General features: G+C 39.5%; 1 protein-coding gene across 1 annotated transcript; it reads left to right on the plus strand.

Annotated features, from left to right (window-relative positions):
- Nucleotides 1–903: 903 nt before the first annotated feature.
- On the plus strand, nt 904–19014 carry LOC104619144 (ectonucleotide pyrophosphatase/phosphodiesterase family member 3-like; the record flags this gene model as incomplete). The annotated part of the gene is made up of 9 exons (XM_010284928.1): nt 904–1020; nt 4485–4563; nt 8468–8593; nt 9614–9739; nt 11053–11113; nt 13400–13497; nt 16617–16696; nt 17279–17398; nt 18905–19014. Coding segments are annotated over exons 1-9 (917 nt in total), but the record flags the coding sequence as incomplete, so codon positions are not given.
- Between the last annotated feature and the right edge of the window lie 1284 nt (nt 19015–20298).

Below are 20298 nucleotides of genomic sequence, written 5' to 3' on the forward strand. Positions count from 1 at the left end.
CATCATACCAGCTTGTACAGTAGTATGTTTTGGATTTGTTTTTATAATTATAAATGTTACAAATTTATTTATTATAAATTACAGCTTATGCAGTGCCCAACTCTAGAATCAGATCAACATTTGAATAGTTACCTAGTAGGCTCAGAATGTATATTTTCATAACAAACAAACCTTCCATTAACCACCAAATTGAAATAGAAATGGATTTCAAATTGTACTTAAACAAAACTTTTTTATTTTTTTATTTCATCTGATTTGGCTGTATACCATTTGTTTTTAATAAGTACATCTATCACTACTGAAAAAAAGATGTAACAAGCTGAAAGAAGTATGTGACAAATATGGATTGAATCCAAACAGGAGGAATCCTCTGGTGCAAATAAGGGAAGGGACCTGAAAACAGAGGCGTGACACAGAGCAGGAGTTAACTGTCTACTTTCATATTGGTTTTGTTTAATATATTTGTTACCTTCTATGAAGTAAGAGGTGCTTCACCTTCTATGAAGGTAACAAATACTCTGGATGACAAGCTTTTAACTGAATAGTTGAGTACTTGGATTTGTGTCATTTTTCCATTTTATTGCTTATACTGCTTATATTGCTTATTACTTCCAACCTCCAGTTAAGAGTTTACTTAATGGCGTCCTTATCTTGAAATGCAACACACAGATGCTCTGCCCACAGATAATGCTTTTCAGCCTTTGACCTTTCTGAGTCGTTTTCCTGCTTACTTTGGCTTCCTGTAAACTTATCACTGAATGCAAAAGCAAAGATCTCGTAAAAGCCCTATGAGCAAAGTACGTACCCTCTTGAAGCAGGAGCAGCGTCTTAGCCAGCAGCTAGACCCGCTGGGGAGGCTGAGGAACGCAGCAAACACGTGGCTGAGAGGCAGGTCTCGGCAAAATGGAGCTTCAGGATGACACCATCCAACATTACAGCGGACATTTGGATGAGGTGTCTTTAAAACCAAGAGAGTACGTGAAGAAAAACACCCTCCTGAAGTACAAAGTCACCTGTGCTGTAAGTAGGTGCTGTTCTCTCAGGGCTGCTGATTTAACAATTCTTAAAATCTGCATGATTTTTAGAAGTTTAGTTGTATTAACATAATAATTCAGGGTAGCTTACAGTGCTTACAGTTTTACGGCATGAATGCACTAACTTCACTGGTAGATTTCTAAAGTTCTTCTGGTACTTATCATGTACTTATCTGATACTTATCAAAAAACATGTTTTTTTTCTGGCAGTTGACTGCACTTTTTGTTTTACTGCAATAACCTGTCAGTTCTTTTGCACAGCAAAGACATTGCTTCACTACTTTATTTTAGACAGTTGTTTAAAATGGATGTGTTTGTAGCCAAAACAGCCACAGTTCCTTTTTGCTTACTTTTTTATCTTTGGATTTGTCATTAACAAAACAGAACATGTAGGCAAGGCATCGTTGAAAAGCTAAGTTGGGAAAAGACTAATGAACTGTTTCGTAGAGTATTGCCAGTCCCACATCTCAAATACTGTGTCAACTCTTTCATTAAGAGTCATGCAGCTGCCTTGTAAATAATAATGTGTAGGAGTTTTGTGACGTTTTTTATATCTTTCGTTGTAGCCAATATACAGTTTCAAGCTTCTGTTTGTCAGCACAAAAGAAACAAACATTAAAAAAATATATGTATATATTTGCACAAGCTCTTGCATCTGTAAATTGGAATTTAAAGAAAATGACAGGTACTGATTTTGGAAAGACTCAAAATTTGATTTTGAAAACAGCTCTGTGAAAAAGAGAGTCAAGTTATGATGCTTTTCAGCTCTATGTCATCAGAACAATTCCATGTAGTACAACTTCCTGCTTAATGCTGTATTGTGCAAGGATTGCATAAAATATGAGAGAAATATCGGAAATTGATAAAAAAAGAGAGGATAAAATGACAGACATATTTTTCCTTAAGTTTTCAGTAAAAATAAAGGGATCATGAGAAACAATGTGGGAAAAATGCCTAACTATGAAGGAAAGTAAGCTATACTTTCAAGAGGTACTTGGAAGAGTAAAGTGAGAAATTTAAGTATACTAAAACATATTCATTCTTCCAGATACACTGTTTTTCAAATACTTGCTTATTAAAAAAAAAATCTAAATATTGGGGGTGTAAACTGTTAATATTCTACACCATTTATCTACATTTTTTATAAACTATAAGCATGAAGTACTTCCTTGGCAACTTTTTCCTGAAAGCTTAGGCAGAGAATTGTGTACTCACAAATAGTAGTCACACCATCTAATAAGTCCTCCAGAGAACAGAGCATGTGCATTAGGCACAACTTTTTTATGAATAAGTAGCCGTAGTCCTGAATTTAGGCATAGCTGTGGAAAGTCTGAGGTTTTGAATAGGTGCTACGAATGTTATATCACCGTAAGGGTGAATGTCCCAAAATCAAGGGTCTTTGTGTAAATGCTGTAATAAATGCCGCCTCTCATCTGTACACCTGCTGTGAGTTTTTGGTTTTTACTTAAGCTCTCTCATTGCTTGCAGCAGTGGGAATGTTTGTTGTTGTATTAACTGTACTTTCAATTTAGTATAATTTATTTATTTCAGTTCCAAATGTGAGTTTTAATGAAAATGGAGGGTAAAACCATAGTGAACTTTAAGGTGGAAAGTGCATGCCCTGGTGGTTGGACTGATCTGTACTCAGTGAAATAAAACCTTATGTTACCCTGGCCATGTTATCCTTCCTGCCCAGAAAGAGTGGCCACTGCTGCAGCCCAAATGTGCCCCCTGATCCCTGGTCCATGGTGACTGGATGTAGGATTAAACTGCTGCCTTCATGCCTGGGGTCTCTCTTTGAGGTGCTTCACCATTTCTGCCACTTTGGACAATCTTTCCAAACATGTTTATCCCATCTGTCTCTCTTACCCAGTTCTCTCACCAATTCCATTTCCATTCCTACTTTTGGAGTATTTCTGCTGTACAAAAACCAGGGACTGAGCAGCAGGAAGAAAGTAAAGGTGCAAGAAAGAAAGTGTGAGGGAAGTAGCTTTGGTGCTGTTGGTGTTGTGTTGCTTGGGGAAAAAACAGAGAGATGGGGCTGGAGAGGGTGGGCAGCAAGGGAGAAAGGACATTCCTGAGCACGGCTGCAGGGAGCACAGCAGCAGGAGTGGAAAGTGTGAGGTCTGGAAGGAGCCCCTGCTACTGTATCTGTCCAGAAGAAGAGGTATATGCCGCGCCAGACTCGCAGTTAGGTCTCCTGGTTGTCTCTGTCAAAGGGCTAGTTGTAGTGTGCCACACTCCTGCCTTTGTGCCTTGTGTGCCTGCATCTTCCTGGTCTGCGGGAAGGAACAATGAGCACGTACACCGTGTCCCGGCGTGGAGCTGCTCCGTGGCCCAGCTGTACACCCACGCCTGAGAACTGGGCAGCCCTCCCCGCTGCCACACCTCTGCCCCATGCCCGCAAGGCAGGACGGGCAGCAGCAAAGAGCCTAGGGTATTCATGTGGGCAGAGGTGGGCGAAAAGTAACAGGACAGCATATGTGCACTTGGTTATCTCCTACACACACATACAGTTTTTCTCAGTTCCTTGTAATTGCTGTAGTCTCAGTTAAGAGGCTCCATTACAGTAATACTGAGTATGAGGGTAAGCTGCTCTTATTTCTACTGTATTTTGAATCTCAGTATTTGCTAGTGCCTTGTGGCTCCTGGAAAAGGCAGAAGACAAAAGAAGACTCTGAGGCAAAAATGGGAAGTAAACTGGGCTGGTTTATGGTGATTTTCTGTGATACGCATTTTCTTTCCCATCGTTGCCTTAGTGAAGAGGAAAGTGCATACACTGAAATACTCCGAGAGGGCTGACACTTTTCGCTCTGCCTTTCAGCCAGCATACCTTGCCATTCATCTTCAGCGTCTGTTAAGCTGGCAGAGGCCTCTTCAGCTCTTCCCCAACCTCCCAAATGTTATGCTTCTTTCTGTGATGGGGTTTCCTTGGGCTGTTTGTCTCCTTCCAGTTTCCTCTAACCTCACTAACAGGGTGATTTATTATGAGAAACTAGTATGTGGATGAAAATTTGACACTTGCAGCCTCTATCCAACAGTCTCTTAAGAAATCCTGCTGAGCATTTCAGGAAAATACAGAAGCTAAATAAAAGGAATTACCTTCTCTTTACACAGATAAAGAATATGCAAAACGGGTAAATATATTGATTACTTCCTACTACCTTTTCCCCAGCAAAAACTTCCCCGATTACAACATGGGACCGGCCATAGGTTAGAAGTGTGGTATTAAGGTGTTGGCTTGTAAGCAGTTCATGAGAATATCATTCTTGTGCGTCTAGTATCTTCAGGCTCAGAACATCTCCAATTTGTTAGTGGACAATTTCAGAGAAATGATTAGTTCATAAGAAATCATATGTTTATAGAAATAATAATCATACAGTTAATTTCTAATAAACATAAGAGTTTATCACAACTGTGAACTTCAATTTTCCTGTGTCTGTGTAACAGGTTCTGGTGTGTGCTTTGGTGGTTGTATCCCTGGGACTGGGTTTAGGACTTGGACTGAACCGTGGAGACCAGGAGCAAGGTATGTTTATGATACTTTCAGCATAATTGCCGCTGAAGCTAGATCTGGTAAAGGATTTCAGCAGAGCCTCTTTTATGGTGTAATGTAAATGATCTGTGAAAACTTACTGGCTGTGAAAATAAAGTTCTTGCATTTTTCAAGTTGGATTGTATAAAACCTGTACACTCACAATCTATACTTGAAAAAACCTAACGTAAACCACTGACTGCTTTACTTCTCTTTTCAGAAGTGTTAAACCTAATTCACAGCAGGTTTGGAAATTTTATCGTAATAATACTTCTAGGAAATTTGAGATAGGAGCTATCTTATTACATGTAATACTTTGCATTTATTTAAAAAATATGCTTTGTAGAAGAGATATCATTGGACTGTCTTTGGGACTCACGCTTTGGGTACATTCGGCATAGTTAAAGCGGTTAATGAAACTGATTAGGAATTTCTGTGAAAACTTCAATTTCTGTAAAGCTATGGTAAAAAGCGGGTAATGCTTTGATCTGGAAGAATGTTATTTTTTAGTTCGAAAAACAAAGCACTGTATTCATGTCAGGGGTTCAATCCAGATGAGAACAAACACACACGCCACATGTGAATTAAATAAAATACCTGCTTTAGAATCAAAACAATAGTGATCTCATACTGGAGGAGTTCAAGGAAGCACAGTCTCTTTCTTAATCAACACATATTGAACTTGTTTACCTATTTATTCATCAAGTCTTAGGTCCTTCTGAGATCTTTCAATACTATGGGCCTAGTAAATAGGATGAGTTGGTACTCTAACTGCTTTTTGGTGACGTGTATGTTGCATTACAATTTCTGTGTAAAATATGTAGATACCTACAGTTTGAGTCTTCACTGACATTTACCTGAGGAACCTGGTCATAATTGTGCCATTTTGGTGCCTCTGACTGCTGGTGTTGCAGAGCAACCCTAAATAGAGACTGACTAACTTTATTTGCTATTTTCATAACCAGACCTGCTTGGGAAAGATGAAGGAGCAACACATGGTATTACACCACGGAGTGGGGGGGGAAGCCTCAGCCCTGAGTGGCATGCACCTTGGTGTAGCTGCATTTGCTATGAGGGCAGTGAGAAAGAGTTGTGCTGTTCAGGAGCAAAGGGAGTCGTGGTTGAGACAGGTGCTGGGGGCTTGTGGTCTCTGGAGAAGGGGCCTGGAAAGGAGTCAGGAGGACCTGTCATTCTGTATGTTTAAAAATTTGCCCAGAGTTTGCATTTGGTGATAGTGCAATTGATTATGTTTATATACTAAAGGTAAATTTCCTTATAGCTCCTGTAATTGTACTGACTATTCAGCATAAAAGTTAATGAAGTACTAAATTCCTGACCTCATATAATTATGTAAATATTATAAAGATATTAGAAGCATGGATTACAAATTACGAGCGCTATGAACAATTCCATTACAGATAGAGGAAAAGGTTTACATTTTTTCTGATTTAGACTCACCATGCTATATTCTGTATCATTTTAAATCAGGTAGAACATCTGAACAACTTTGAGTCATTCAGAAACGAATGGGAGAGGAAAAATTAAACTAAATACCCTAAACTTCAGCCAAAAAGACACAAAAAAACTGTTTCCATATGTTTATGTACATTTGTGAAAAATTGCAGCTCTTTCTTTACATAACAGATCCCAGTTATAAAAGAGTTAACCCTCAGTAATTTCTTCCATCTCTACTTTTGACAGATCCCTTTATGCTTATTACATATAGTTTGTTATTCTAATTATCTGGAAAGCTTTCTTGCATTGAACACTTAAAATGCAAGGTACAACATGAGAACTTTCTACATGTGAAACAAGCTGGGTAACTTGAAAAAAAAAGATTTTATCTCTACATGTTTTCTACACAGTGGATATTAAAGCCCAAATTTTGTAGGCAGTGCACCCTGCAAAAGCATGAACCCTTTGGCAATCTTAATAGAATTGCACCAGTGAATCTGAGTAGTTACACCCATCCCTGTCTAACAGTGAGAATGGACAAGAAAGCTGGAAAAGTAGGTGCTCAAAGTGGTTCAAACAATATTTCTGCAGTACGGGGAATGCGGACACAAGGCTTGTCTTGTCTAGTGGGGAGCTGCGGGTGATGTTTGGAGATTTGGGGTTGTCCTCGGCTGTCCTTGGGAGAGCCAGAGCTCTCCCTTCTCCCTGCACAAAGGTGTCAGAGCTGTGGTAAGGAACTGCATGTCTCCATTTCCAACACGAGGCCCCTCATTTGGACACTTTTCTTTCTTTCAATCAAAACAACCAAACCTGCAGATGTGTACGGATTTGTACAGGCATTGTAACGAATAAGTGGGAGAGGTATGGTCAGAGTCCCAAGTGTACTAATAAGCTTTATGGGCCCTGCCCAGCCTCCTGGGGCTGCCCCCAGCCAGCCTATGGCCCAGGACCCCATTTCAGCCCCACGGGGCCATCAGCCCCTGCCCTAGCGATGCCACAGCAGGGCTGGTCTCCAGGTCCCCTGAAGCCCTGCCCAGCCCAGCCATAAGTCCTGCTGAGCCAGGCCCACCCACGGGCCAACAGCCTGGCCTTGGCCTGTCCCTGTCCCTGTCCCCAGGGAGGTGCCCAGTGCCTGGGGTGGGGCTGCCCTGGTGCCCCCCAGCTGCCCCACTCCTGGCTGGGGTGGTGGGACGGGCCCTGACTGCCAGGCCCTGCCCAGCCACCCCTTGGGGAGCCCCCATGGCTCTGGGTGCCGGGCCCTGAGGGAGCCCCTGTCCCACACAGCTCCCTGGCAGGTACATTAGGGAACATCCAAAGCGGGAGTCTGCGCTTCAGTCACACCAACCCTGTGCAACGCTACAGGCTTGGGGAGGAGTGGCTGGAGAGCTGCCCGGCAGAACGGGACCTGGGGGTGCTGGTTGACAGCCGGCTGAACATGAGCCGGCAGTGTGCCCAGGTGGCCAAGAAGGCCAACAACATCCTGGCCTGTATCAGGAATAGTGTGGCCAGCAGGAGTAGGGAAGTGATTGTGCCCCTGTACTCGGCACTGGTGAGGCCGCACCTTGAATCCTGTGTTCAGTGTTGGGCCCCTCACTACAAGAAGGACATTGAGGTGCTGGAGCGTGACCAGAGAAGAGCAACGAAGCTGGTGAGGGGTCTGGAGCACAAGTCTTATGGGGAGCAGCTGAGGGAACTGGACTTGTTCAGTCTGGAGAAGAGGAGGCTGAGGGGAGACCTTATCACTCTCTACAACTACGTGAACGGGGGTTGTGGCAACGTGGGTGTTGGTCTCCCAAGTAACTAGTGATAGGACAAGAGGAAATGGCCTCAAGTTGCACCAGGGGAGGTTTAGACTGGATATTAGGAAAAATTTCTTTACTGAGAGAGTGGTCAAGCATTGGAACAGGCTGCCCAGGGAGGTGGTGGAGTCACCATCACCAGAAGTATTCAAAGAACATGTAGACGTGGCACTTCAGGACATGGTTTAGGGGGCATGGTGGTGTTGGGTTGATGGTTGGGCTTGGTGATCTTAAATGTGTTTTCCAACCTTAGTGATTCTGTGGTTCCTCTCACATCCCAGACCCAGAAATGAGTGGGGGAGATGCCAGTTTCGCCCTCCTCATGCTGGCTGGGTGGGACACCCAGGCATTGCTTCCTGTGCCACCCAGTCCTGAGGAGACTTGCAGCAGAAACAGCCCTGCTGCAGGCTCTCTGCACAGCCCAAACAGCCACCAGGACCTTCTACATCCAGAGGACTTCCTATGGCTTTTGTTTCTCCTTGCCGACCCATGCACTAGTGATTGCATCGGAAAATTTCTTGGGAAGTGGATTTGGGAAATTATTCAGCACATTTCTCCCTGCAGCCTGTGTCCATGATCCATTTAACTGACTCGTCTGGGACAGGGTTATCCGAGCACTCAGACTCGCTGCCTTCTCCTTACAGTCAGCTGCAGGCACAAGTGCAATGAGCCTCACAGGAAAGAGGTGCCTGGCTGCCGGTGTGACAGTGGCTGGCAGGAGGAGCGCCGGGACTGCTGCTGGGACTACGAGGACACCTGCGTGGAGCCAAGTATGTTCCCCTACAGGCAATGCTCACTGGTTTCCATTTTTTGGGGGAGTTGGTTTTTTATGTGATAGTAATTGGAAAAAGATAAATTCTCTTATTTATGGAGATATACAAAAGTTATGTCACATTCCCTCAAGGAGGGAAGGACATGGCGATGTTGAGTTGCTGCTGCACTCTGATGCCTATAGGGCCGTGACTTGGCGACCTAGCAGGACATGAAATCTTCCTGTGTCTTTCTCAAATCAAATCCCCCTATTTTTGTCCCCTGTGGGTAACCAAAGCATTTGCAGTGCATATTTCCTGGCCCAGATAAAGCTGTGGATGAGCATGAGCAGAAATCATAGGTTATCTTTGACCAGGGCCCTGAAATGATGCTGCTGTGCTGGCACCTCTTGCATTTTCCAAAATGAACGGGTGTTTCCTGGCTGGGTGCACTCCCCAGTCTCATGCAGTGCTCGGTGGGGACCTGGGTTTGGAGGAGTGCACTCATCTTCCAGGGAACCGGCCTGGCTCTGCACTGAGGCCAGACTCCTCTCCAGTTACTCTCTGAGCTCTCCTGGCAGCTGCTCAGGAGTTTCTTCACTCTTGTCACTTTTTCTGTCCGCTTCAGCCCTTACCTCTCTTTTTTTTTTTTTTTTCTGTCTGCTGGAATCAGTGCAAAAGCAGAAAAAAGATCTGTTTCCTTCTCTTTCTCTTCTGTTGGAAAAACATGGGTTTGATTATTGTTTTTTCAGATCTTCCTGAAAGAGTGGAAGGCATTGAAGAGACACCTTTTTAAAATAAATTATTCTATGACTCTGTGTTACCATTCAATGGCTGCAGAAATAGGCTTTATGTTTTAAACAAAATCTTGAATTTTCCTTTCCGATAAAACTTCTAAAGCAACTCAAGCAGGACAAGTAAATTATAGTTTAACAAAAACTCTTTTTTTTTTTTTCTTTACCTGTTTGGGGGATTTTCACAGAAAGGAGTTTACATACAGTTCTGTGAACTGAATCGTAAACTTTTTCTTCCAATTTTCAGCGCAGTCTTGGAGGTGCACTAATTTCCGTTGTGGTGAGACACGGATACCTGGAAGTTACTGTTCTTGTTCTGATGACTGCTTGCAGAAAAAAGACTGCTGTGTAAACTACAACAGTGTTTGCAAAGGTAAATCAAAAGTCAAAAAGTTTTATATGTAAATTATCCTGTGAAATAAACAGATGGGTAAACATGGCAAATATAGAGGTAGATGCATTTGTTTCTCAACATTAGAGTCTTACAGTGACATTTTGGAAAATTAAGATGTTTTGAGGTGAAGCTTTTGGTATTTTTGACTGGGAAAAAGACAGCTTCTGGAGAGCAATGTGAATGTGGCATTCATAATAAAGACAGAATATTTTGAATATTGCAGCAGTATACCAAATGCAGGGGTTTTGGATTGTTTATTTTCTTTTTTTCTTCAAAAATTGATTGAGACATGTTTTCTGCTTCAAACTTCATGCAATACAAAGTACATGTTGTAGTAATCATCCCTAATATAAAATTTTCCATCCTTTTTATTAGAAATTAATTTTCAGTTTGGGTTTCTTTTGTTTTACTTACTTCTGAATATCTTTGTTCATGGCTAATTGTTTCAGTCTACAGACTCTGGCTAAACACATGAGGACTAGCACTGGCAAAATCAGATCCTAACTCCTGCAAAATTATATTTGTCATCTACATACAAATTAAGGGTAAAAGCAGTCAGGAGATTAACTAGGTGCTAAATTGATTGAGCTGACCTAGTTAAGGTCACTGCACACCCCTGCCTTTGGCTGCTTACTCGGAGACAAGCTTTCTGTAATGAGCCAAGAACTTCAACAGCCACTGCTGCTTCTCTTTTCTTTATATTTTTTCCTTTCTTGGATGCTTTCCTTCTTGCATCTCTTATTGACCTCCCTTATTTCTTCCAAAGAGATGGGCAAACATTAAAATACATGAGTATAGCTGTGAACCAGATGGAGAATATTCAAAGGATAAGAGAAAGAATTACTTGAAATTTGGAAGCCATGGTCAACAAGGAAAGACTGAAGGAGTTTAGGCTCTTTACAACAACAAAAAAAAAAAGCTAAAGGAAGCCCTGGCAATCATCTCTAAATGTGTAAGTGGTATCTGCAAAGGCGGCAGTGATCCTGCGTAGACAGGATACAGGTAAAAGTTAGGATAAACTTTCACAGTGATTTCTTTTCTGTTTTGTTTGTTTACTTTGCTGTGTAGTATATGTACTTTGTTTTTAACTTACAACTGAAAGCATCAGCCCTTCCAGGCTTTGAGAGCCAAATATTTTGCATTAAAGGTATATTTAGCCCTATGTTTCTATAATTCTGTATTGAAGCAGAAAAAGTACCAGGAAGAGCTCCAAAAAGATCAACCAGGAAAATTATGTGTTGTTTGTGTGGGGTTTTTTAATGCTGACTTAGTACTTTCTTTCATCTTGTTAGGTGAAATACCTTGGGTAGAAGAACCATGCATATCACTTGAAACTCCTCAGTGTCCAGCTGGGTAGGATAAAATCTTTTTTTCTTCTTAGCAAGCACAATCATTGTGATGGTCAGAAATACTCCAGTGGCCTGAAGCAGGTCTTCATGAGGTTTTCATATTTACTGAGAATAAGGATCCGGCCTTGAAGAATATTCTATAAAAGCCGTTTGTGGCTAGCGATGTTTTTACTTCTAAAACCTTTGTCATTTTGTTGCACTTTCATTTATCATTTATAGTTTAGAGCAGAGTACAGGAGTTAAAATCCAGACTGAAAGTCAGTTTGCAAAGACCTGAAAAAATTGTTAGAGTTATCTCAAGTTTCATGTGTCACAAATTGTTCATAGTCCATTTTATGTTACCATATTGTATGTGTGATAATTCTGATAAATCACCTTATGCAAGCTGTAATAACTGTTAGAATTTGCAATTGTAATTTTTTATCAAATGGGGTTTTTTACTTGAATTATCTGTGGAAGAAAGGTATATTAAAAAGGAATCTATGAAATTAGCCATATATTTGCAAACGCTGAAACATAGTAATTCTGATGTCCACCTGTAGATGTTTTGCTATTTGTGCAGTATTGAGGAATCATTGTTAGAGGCTAGGCAGAAGCACAGTTTAAAAGTTGTTCTCAAAGAAAAATCAATTGTTTTCTGGTTCAGTTATGGTATTTGTGATGTTATCCATTATTCCATCTATTTTACTGCCAATTTAGTTTAATTTTAACAATAATACCTTTAGTATTGTGGCCTCTTCATGGGTTCTTGCATGCATCTCCCAACAGAGGTACAAGTATATACTACTTAGGTTAACAAATAACTTGCTGAGTTAATGCAGTTTCATAGGCTAAAGCCTGGAAACTAGTGGAGGAAGGCTTCTTTAAGTGCTGTAAACAGCATTGCTTTATAAAGCTCCATTTAATTTCAGATTCAAATCAAGAAGCTGTTTTATACAAACTGTTTTTATACAAATTGTTGATGCAAGTGTACTTCTGTGTTTTGGAAAGACCACTATGAATGAGAAACAAACTGGGATAGTGATTACAGCCCAAATATATAACTTTTTTTTAATAGTTATGACTCAAAGTATTACTCCAAAAAATGTTTTGGAGTCAGTTATCAGTATTTTCCAGGCTTGTGTAGTGAACCATTCCTAGAAATTACAAACAGTTGGGGTTTTTTTAGATACTACGTGCAGTGAAGGCTACTTCAAACTACATTTTTAATTTAATTGTATGTTTACAATTTTTATATTTATTTATATGTTTCTAGGGAGACTGTGTAATATATAATGATGATTAACAAAAAGACTGAATTTGCAGAACTAGATGACTTACTCCTAGTGATTTTGTCACTTGGTGCTATGAAAAAAGGTGCTATAGCACCAGCACTTTATAACTGATAATGCATTTTTCTTTAGGAGACCTTTTAGGTTGGTTAAGAGAAAGCATGTTTAATAACTTTGAAGTTTATTTTCACAGGTAGCACCATCTAATTAGATTTTTTTTAACAGGAATTTAAATGCTGTTCTAGAGATCAGCTGCAGTTTGTGTATACTTTATCATGCCTACTGTGTGAACTCAGATCTGAGGCTTTTATCCTTGTTTCTTTACATAAAGTCTTACCCTAAGCACATTAGCAGCTGCTGCATTCCTTTTGTAGCTTTGATTTCAGTTTGTCAGGAGCCTTGCGGCAAAGAAGTGTTCTCCAGCTCTATGAGAGCTGAGAAACTTGTAAGGTATAATCTACGAAGAACATGGACTGCTTAGTGATGTCTTCACAAAGGCAATGTGGTAAAGTAAGAGGTTAGCACAAACCTGGCATTGTAAAGAGATTACATTTCCCAGCACTGAGACCAGTGGACTCTAATTGCTTGCTGGTTGACTGCTGTACTTTTACAGTCCTTGTGCAGCTGCCCTGGAAGATTTTTTAAGATGAATTAAGAGACAAAAGACAGAATTCAACCCATTACTATGTACAGAGGTACTTTGGTTGTTCTATACTCTGGGTTTGTATTTCGATGGTAGTCTGCAGCATTTGTATTTATTTGTATTTGTAATTAAAAGATTAACAAAACGCATTTTCTTTTTCTAGGTTCTATATCTACTGAGTAGCTTCTATTTTATTCCTCCAGTGTTTTTTGGGGGGAAGATTTTGTATTTGCTCTCAAAATTGAACCATTTGTTTATCTCAATGTACTTGGAAATTCCAGATCCTGCTTTTAAAAGTAGAATTTATATTGTTAAAGTTAACAACTCACCAACTCTCCAAACTTCGTTATGATGACAAACTCATATTTTCTTGTAGGTTTGATCTGCCACCACTTATCCTTTTTTCAATGGATGGGTTTAGAGCAGAATACTTGCAAACTTGGAGTTCTTTGATGCCTAATATTGCAAAACTCAGTAAGTTACCAAGAGTGCTTTGACTATTTTCTTTAAAAGTTTGCATGCAACCTCTCCAGTCCCTTTTGCTGCTGTCATGCATGTGTGTTGCTCAGCAATAAGAAAATCACAAAATAGGTCTCCCTCATCAGTTTTATATTTTCATTATTACATGTTCTACATTAATTTTTGTATTGAGTGCACAGCAAATGAATTTTTTCTTAACAAGGCCTCTAAGACCAGCCAGCAGCTTTTTATTAAATAGCTTGAAATACACATTCAAACACCGTTTAAGACTGAAAAAAAGTTCCAGACAAAGATTTCCTGCATTCTCTGTACTCCATTGAAAAATTCTAGCTGATAAGGAGGTCATCATTAAAGTATAATAAAGAAAGAAAATGCACTGGGTTTTTGGGAAATTTTCCTCAAAGATGCACTTTTTCAAGTCAGCTATTTTAAGATATTAAAGAGAAGCTGCATATTTAAAAGTATGTCAGTGAATATTATTATATTAGACTTAAATGCAATATAATTTATGTATTGGTATAATTTAATATATTATATGATTGCAGTAAGGTTAAGGTAACTGTTTCCCGGTATTTCTGAATATTGGGAGAAATCATAAGTTGAAGATCTTTAGCTTGTGCTGTAAAGGGCTCTAAAAAGTGAGACCCATTAATGCACACTTTGTTAAGATTTCCTGAATATTTTAGAGCTCAGCTCTCAAGATTCTTTGTACCTGGACAAAATGTCTGCATATTTATCAGCTTCTTCTCAGCAGTAATAGTCTAAATTGACAGTGTTTGTATCTGTTCTGAATACATCATATTCTGTTTCTATTGTGCTCATTTGAAAACGTCATATGAATATTACAAAGTACTACGTTTTACTGAATAGTTAACAATCTTGTTTGTGGATAATGGGGGTATCCGGAAGGCTGAACTTGAAGCAGTTTGCAAACCGGACTTCTTGTGCAAGTATTTTATCCTTTGATGTTATTCTGACTTTGGAAGCAACTTGAATCAGTGAAGAAATTGTGCATGCAGAAGTCAGTGTTCAGTTCCAGTCTTTTGAAACAGGTGAAAAGGAAATGCCAAATAGACAAAAGGGATGAAAACCATGCTATGTCTATGTTTCCAAGAAATCTTTTCAAACAAGAAGGGATCTAATCAGCATTACTCATATTTGTGGTCAATTTCAACAATTGTTTATGCACATTCATGCTTACACTTCTTAGAAATCTACAGCGGAAAGGAAAAGGAAATTCCTTTCTTTGCAAAAGAAAAAATGCTGATTTGTAGCATATAATATTTCCCCTCTGTGAACTCCATTGACCTAGGATTTTCAGTAGAGCTAATCAAGCTAGTTGTTACAGAATATGTACACTATGAATGTAGCTCCTTCACCATTCAAGAGAAATCCATAAAAAATTATGCTGATGTTCTTATAAGCCTTTTTTTCTGTATATCCTGGTTTCAGCCAGAATAGAGCTAGTTTTCTTCACAGAAGCTAGTGTGAAGCTGTGTTTTGGATTTGGGATGAGAAACTGTTGATAACATGCTGATGTTTTGGGTTGTTGCTGAGCAGCCAGAGAGCAGGCTGGGGGTGCACGGGGAGCTGGGAGGGGACACAGCCGGGACAGCTGACCCAGGCTGGCCAAAGGGATATTCCATACCATACGACGTCATGCCCAGTACATAAACTGGAGTTGGCCGGGGGGCAGAAATTGCTGCTCAGGGACGGACTATCGATCACTGGGTTGTGAGCAATTGCTGTATTGGGCATCACTTGTTCTTGTACATTCCTTTGTTGGTATTACCATTGTTGTTTCCTTCTCTCTTTCCGTCCTATGAAACTGTGTTTATCTCAACCCACGAGGTTTTTTTTCTAATTCTCTCCCCTGTCCCACTGCGGGAGGGGGAGTGAGTGGCTGCGTGGTGCTTAGTTGCCGGCTGGGGCTAAACCATGACACTGTACTACACTGTAACTGTTTTGTTGAATAATTTCAGTCTTTCATTGTTTAGTTGAGGTTGTTTAGTTAAAATCAGTTTCTGTTCTTTGAAACGCTGTACATCAAAGAATGAAGTGTGTTTGAGTGTGAATCAAATAATCATTTGACTACAGATTAATACAGAACTGTTTCTGCACGTGAGTTAGATTAAAAAATGGCATTAACGCATCTTCCAGTCATCACACCTTTGTTTTGTGTGTAAATAAGTTTGATACTACAGGGGATTTAGATATTATAAATGTTCAGGTGTGGTAAGTGCCTTAGATTACTGAGAAGTGATACAATGCTTGGAGATAAAGGTAGGACACCTGGTGTGGGATTCACTCCAGGGCAGGACACCTACATTTAGATATGTTCTTGGAGGTGTCTACGTATTAGATGTCTACATGCTCATTGTCGTCAGCGCATTTATGATTAGCACAGTTTGTACAGCGCACTGCAAGAGTCTAGAGAGCAAGTCAGCTCAACCGACAGACAGAGGGTGCCACAGGTCAAATTTGTTGCCTTAACCTATGTTTCTAGTATTCTTCTGAGTGCTGTGGCATATCCTAGGTGGCCTTGAGCAGCTGTGTCAGGAGGACACAGATTTCCCAGTGATCTTGCATTAAGACTGCCAACTTTCATGCAGGTGTCTTTTATATCTGAGGGTATCGCAAAAGGCACCAGACCCTAGTGCTTAAGCAACTGAGTCCTTCCCATGTGTCTAGACAGTTCTGCAGAATGTCTTGCCTGGACTGAACAGAGGCTTCAGTCTCGTTACGTAAATATACATGTCTAGTGACATTTTGGGTCTCAGAAGTATCTGAGACATTCATTTGGGTTGGCAGACGTGATGTAGGAGCAGCATCTGAAGGCCAGGCAAGATCACTAAAGATGTCTCAAACAGCCCTAGGCATCTAGGCTTTAGGCAGCTGAATTGAGTGTCCAGGGTCCATTGACTGCAATGGGACAGTAGGCCTAGCTCAAAAGGAGGCACCAGCATCTATGCGTCTTAATTTGGAGTCACATTTACTTTCAAATACCACAGCAACTGACTGTGGTGATTTTTTTTTGTTTGTTTTTTAAGACTGTTAGTTTTTAATTAAAAAAAAGATAAGTAAATTTATATTAATTCCATGATCTGTTACAGAAACGTGTGGCACACATTCAAAATACATGAGAGCTGTTTACCCCACAAAAACCTTTCCAAACCACTATACTATTGTCACAGTAAGTGAGAACTTGCTATTTCTCCTTTTCATTATCTGGATGAGATAGAAAGCATTTTGTGGTGCCAATCGTTTTGTGGGACATGGGAACTCGAGCAATAGGAGTAAAAGAGAGAGGGACATGCTGAGATAGTACATGCAGGTATGATCTATGTGGCTATATATGTATGCTATCTGATTCTGGCCTGTGAACCAGTTATTCCTGATCTTTGTTAGTCTAATTGAATAGGTGTAAGCATGGGTGAGGACACAGCCATTTGATAAGAGTGTGTGTTAGGATGGATTTGACAGCGGATATATAGCCATGTGACATATATGGTACTTAATCTATAGCACATCAGGTTTTAACTGGGCTTGGGAGAAAATTGGGAAACTCAGGGGAACTTGACAGGCATGCTGAATTCGTTGGCAGGAATCTGATGATCTGTGTGAGTTAGGAAGGCATGTTCTTTTTCTATGATAAAAGAGCGCTAGTTTATAGTTTAGACTCCATATTAGACTCCATATAAACTATAGTTTATAGTTTAGACTCCATTTGATTTCAAGATTCAGTGGGGTTTTTTTGTTTATTTTCATTTTGCAGGGATTGTATCCAGAATCTCATGGTATTATTGATAACAGCATGTATGATGTAGACTTGAACAAGCATTTCTCACTTTCGGGGATGGAAAAATTCGAACCTTCGTGGTGGAAGGGACAGCCAGTAGGTTTATTTCTCATCATGGTATTCCTTTATGTCTAGAGTGGCTCATGTGTCATATTATAAAACAAAACGAGAATAAGATGCAAAGCTCTGTGATATATTTGCAGTATGTGCTAAATATCCCGTCGGCTTCATATTATAGGTTGCCTACAAAACAGTTTGCTATGAAAGCAAAAGAACTCTTGAAATGTTAATACTGAGACTTAAAAATTTCACTTAATGTGGTAGTTATTAAAAAAGACTTAAATATTTTGGCTAGTATTGGAATGGATCTCTTGTCACAGGGAGCCGCAGTAAATTTTTGATATGGTTTTATTGTTGGGGTGTGGTTTTGTTTGTCTTTTGACAACGAGCTACAAAGTGCAATCTGAAAATCTACTTCCAAAGTATATCCATTTACAAGTACACTTAGAAATTCCAGGCATATAAAAGCAAGGAAGAGAATAGTAAAGAGCTGAATTTCCAGCAAAATGAACACTTATATATAATGTATAGCAGATTTCATTAAAAAACCCCCACCTTGATCGTACCTATGGTTGTGATTATTATTAATTCTAAAATTCATACTACAAATATCAAGCTGTAATAATGGTACAAAAATATAAAAAATACACATGAAGTATATAGTATATCTACTTAATATAAATTTATATATTTATTGCGTTTGTGTATGTGTCTGTCTAGTCACGTTTATAGTATACTTAAGTATCCAGGTTTTGGTGCTAAAGTTTCATGAAGGATTCCGTCAGGGTTGTAACAGAACCACAGCTGTACTCTGTAAGATGAATAGAAATATGCCCTCTTATACAAAAGTCACATAGCTAGAATCCGTATCTTAGAACAGAACAGAACAGAACAGAACAGAACAGAATAGAATAGAATAGAATAGAATAGAATAGAATAGAATAGAATAGAATAGAATATTTCAGTTGGAAGGGACTTGCAATGATCATCTTGTCCAACTGCCTGACCAATTCAGGGCTGACCAAAATTTAAGGCATGTTGTTGAAGGCATTGTCCAAGTGTCTCTTAAACACTGACAGGCTTGGGGCATCAACCGCCTCACTAGGAAGTCTGTTCCAGTGTTTGACCACTCTCTCTGTAAAGAAGTGTTTCCTAATGTCGAGCCTGAACATCCCTGACACAGGTTTGAACCATTCTTCCATCTTCATGATTCGTTCCGTTGGCATTTGCCGTAGGAAAAAACATCACTACCTGTTGCCATTTATGGAAATAACTATATGATTTTTTCTATGCTGAGAATAGCCAAGAAATGGCAACACCCTGGCTTCTGTGCTTCTAATTTTTCTTCAGAATATGTATGTAGAAAACAAACTTCAAAGCAGATGTAGTCATTAGGCAACTGCATCATGTGTGAAAGAAGAAATAGAAATGCATGCTTGCAGCCCATGTTTCTGATTCGATTATGTATTTTTACTTTGGTGATCTAAGATCCTCCAGTGCTGTAAATGCCATAAAATCATTTGTTTGTATCTTTACCCATAGGTCTGGTTGACAGCAATGTACCAAAATTTGAAAGCAGGGACCTTCTTTTGGCCAGGCTCTGATGTTCTGATTAATGGAACATACCCCACCTTGTACAGTGTATACAATAGGTAAGTTTTTATAGGGCTTGTAATAAAGTCCCATAAATTACGCCAAAAATCCAAATTGCCATAAGACAGTTGAAGGAAATTAAATATAAGATTTTTAAACTACAAGATTCTTAAACAACAGTCTGAGGGGTAAGTGCCATGTCACATTGTTCTGGTTTTACCATGGAACTACCAATAATAGTTGAAATTTTCAAAATCATTTAGGGGATTCACAATGAGAAAATCAAAGGGTACTGTATATTCTGCTTTCCTAGACAGTTTTGAAAGTTTCAGCCAACTGCAAACCACTGATTTCCCACTAGGAAAGCATCCTATAACTGATTAGTAGCCACTGCTAAGCTATACCAACGTTTACCATATTTCCACACATAAAATCTACACATACTGTATAGCCCTTTAAAAATACTTGTATTTGAGAATAAGCTTTCAGATAGCCTATACCGTATGATAATGAACACAAACTTGGAAGCTATGGCAAGAGGCTATAGAAAGCAGAAACTAATTGAAGAGAGGGTGCTGGATAGGGAAGCTACTGAAGGAAGATGGGCTTTAGATCAATTCCCTCTGGTCTTGCTTGCATGTGTGATAATGTGCATGCTGCTGCTGAATCATAGTTCTGTATGTTTTGTCTAGTAAATTCACAGGTTACACATGTGAAAATATAGCTATTACCTTCATAGTATTTATTTTCTTATGGAAGTCATTGTTATTAGTAAATTATTTCTAAATTTTCATGATGATTTCAGTAAATGTCCCATGATTCTTCACATTTACAAAGATAATCGAAAGCAAGTATATAACTGTAAGTCTCTATAGATAGCAACGATTTTGCAGTGATGTGTAGGATTGGTACTCAGAAGACAGCAGAGTACTGTAGGTAACTGAGGTAAAGCTCGTGCATGACTTATGGGGAAAGCAAAGCTATTAATGGGTGAATTCCTTCAAAGGAGGCCAAGCATGACCTCACAAAGATTTTCTGGGGACATTACTTGCTTTTAAAATATGAAAGTCCAAGATTCATACATGCTGGAAAGAATAAAAACTATTCTGACTTGTACTTCAGGATTATGTCCTGAAATTCAAATTTCTTTTTTGCATATATTTAATTATAAATATATGAGTACTACCACCAGCATCACATGTGTGTGTTTGCAAAATCAGAATCTGTCTAATTTACCATTAAAAGTGAGTTACATTCAATCAAAAATAAGAATAATAAAACTGATTGCCAGTACCTTGTTAGGATGCATCATTACTGGCAGAAGTCTCACATTCGCTGGCCCT

Source organism: Phaethon lepturus, unplaced genomic scaffold, assembly GCF_000687285.1.
Source record: "Phaethon lepturus isolate BGI_N335 unplaced genomic scaffold, ASM68728v1 scaffold10474, whole genome shotgun sequence".
Lineage (NCBI taxonomy): Eukaryota > Metazoa > Chordata > Aves > Phaethontiformes > Phaethontidae > Phaethon > Phaethon lepturus.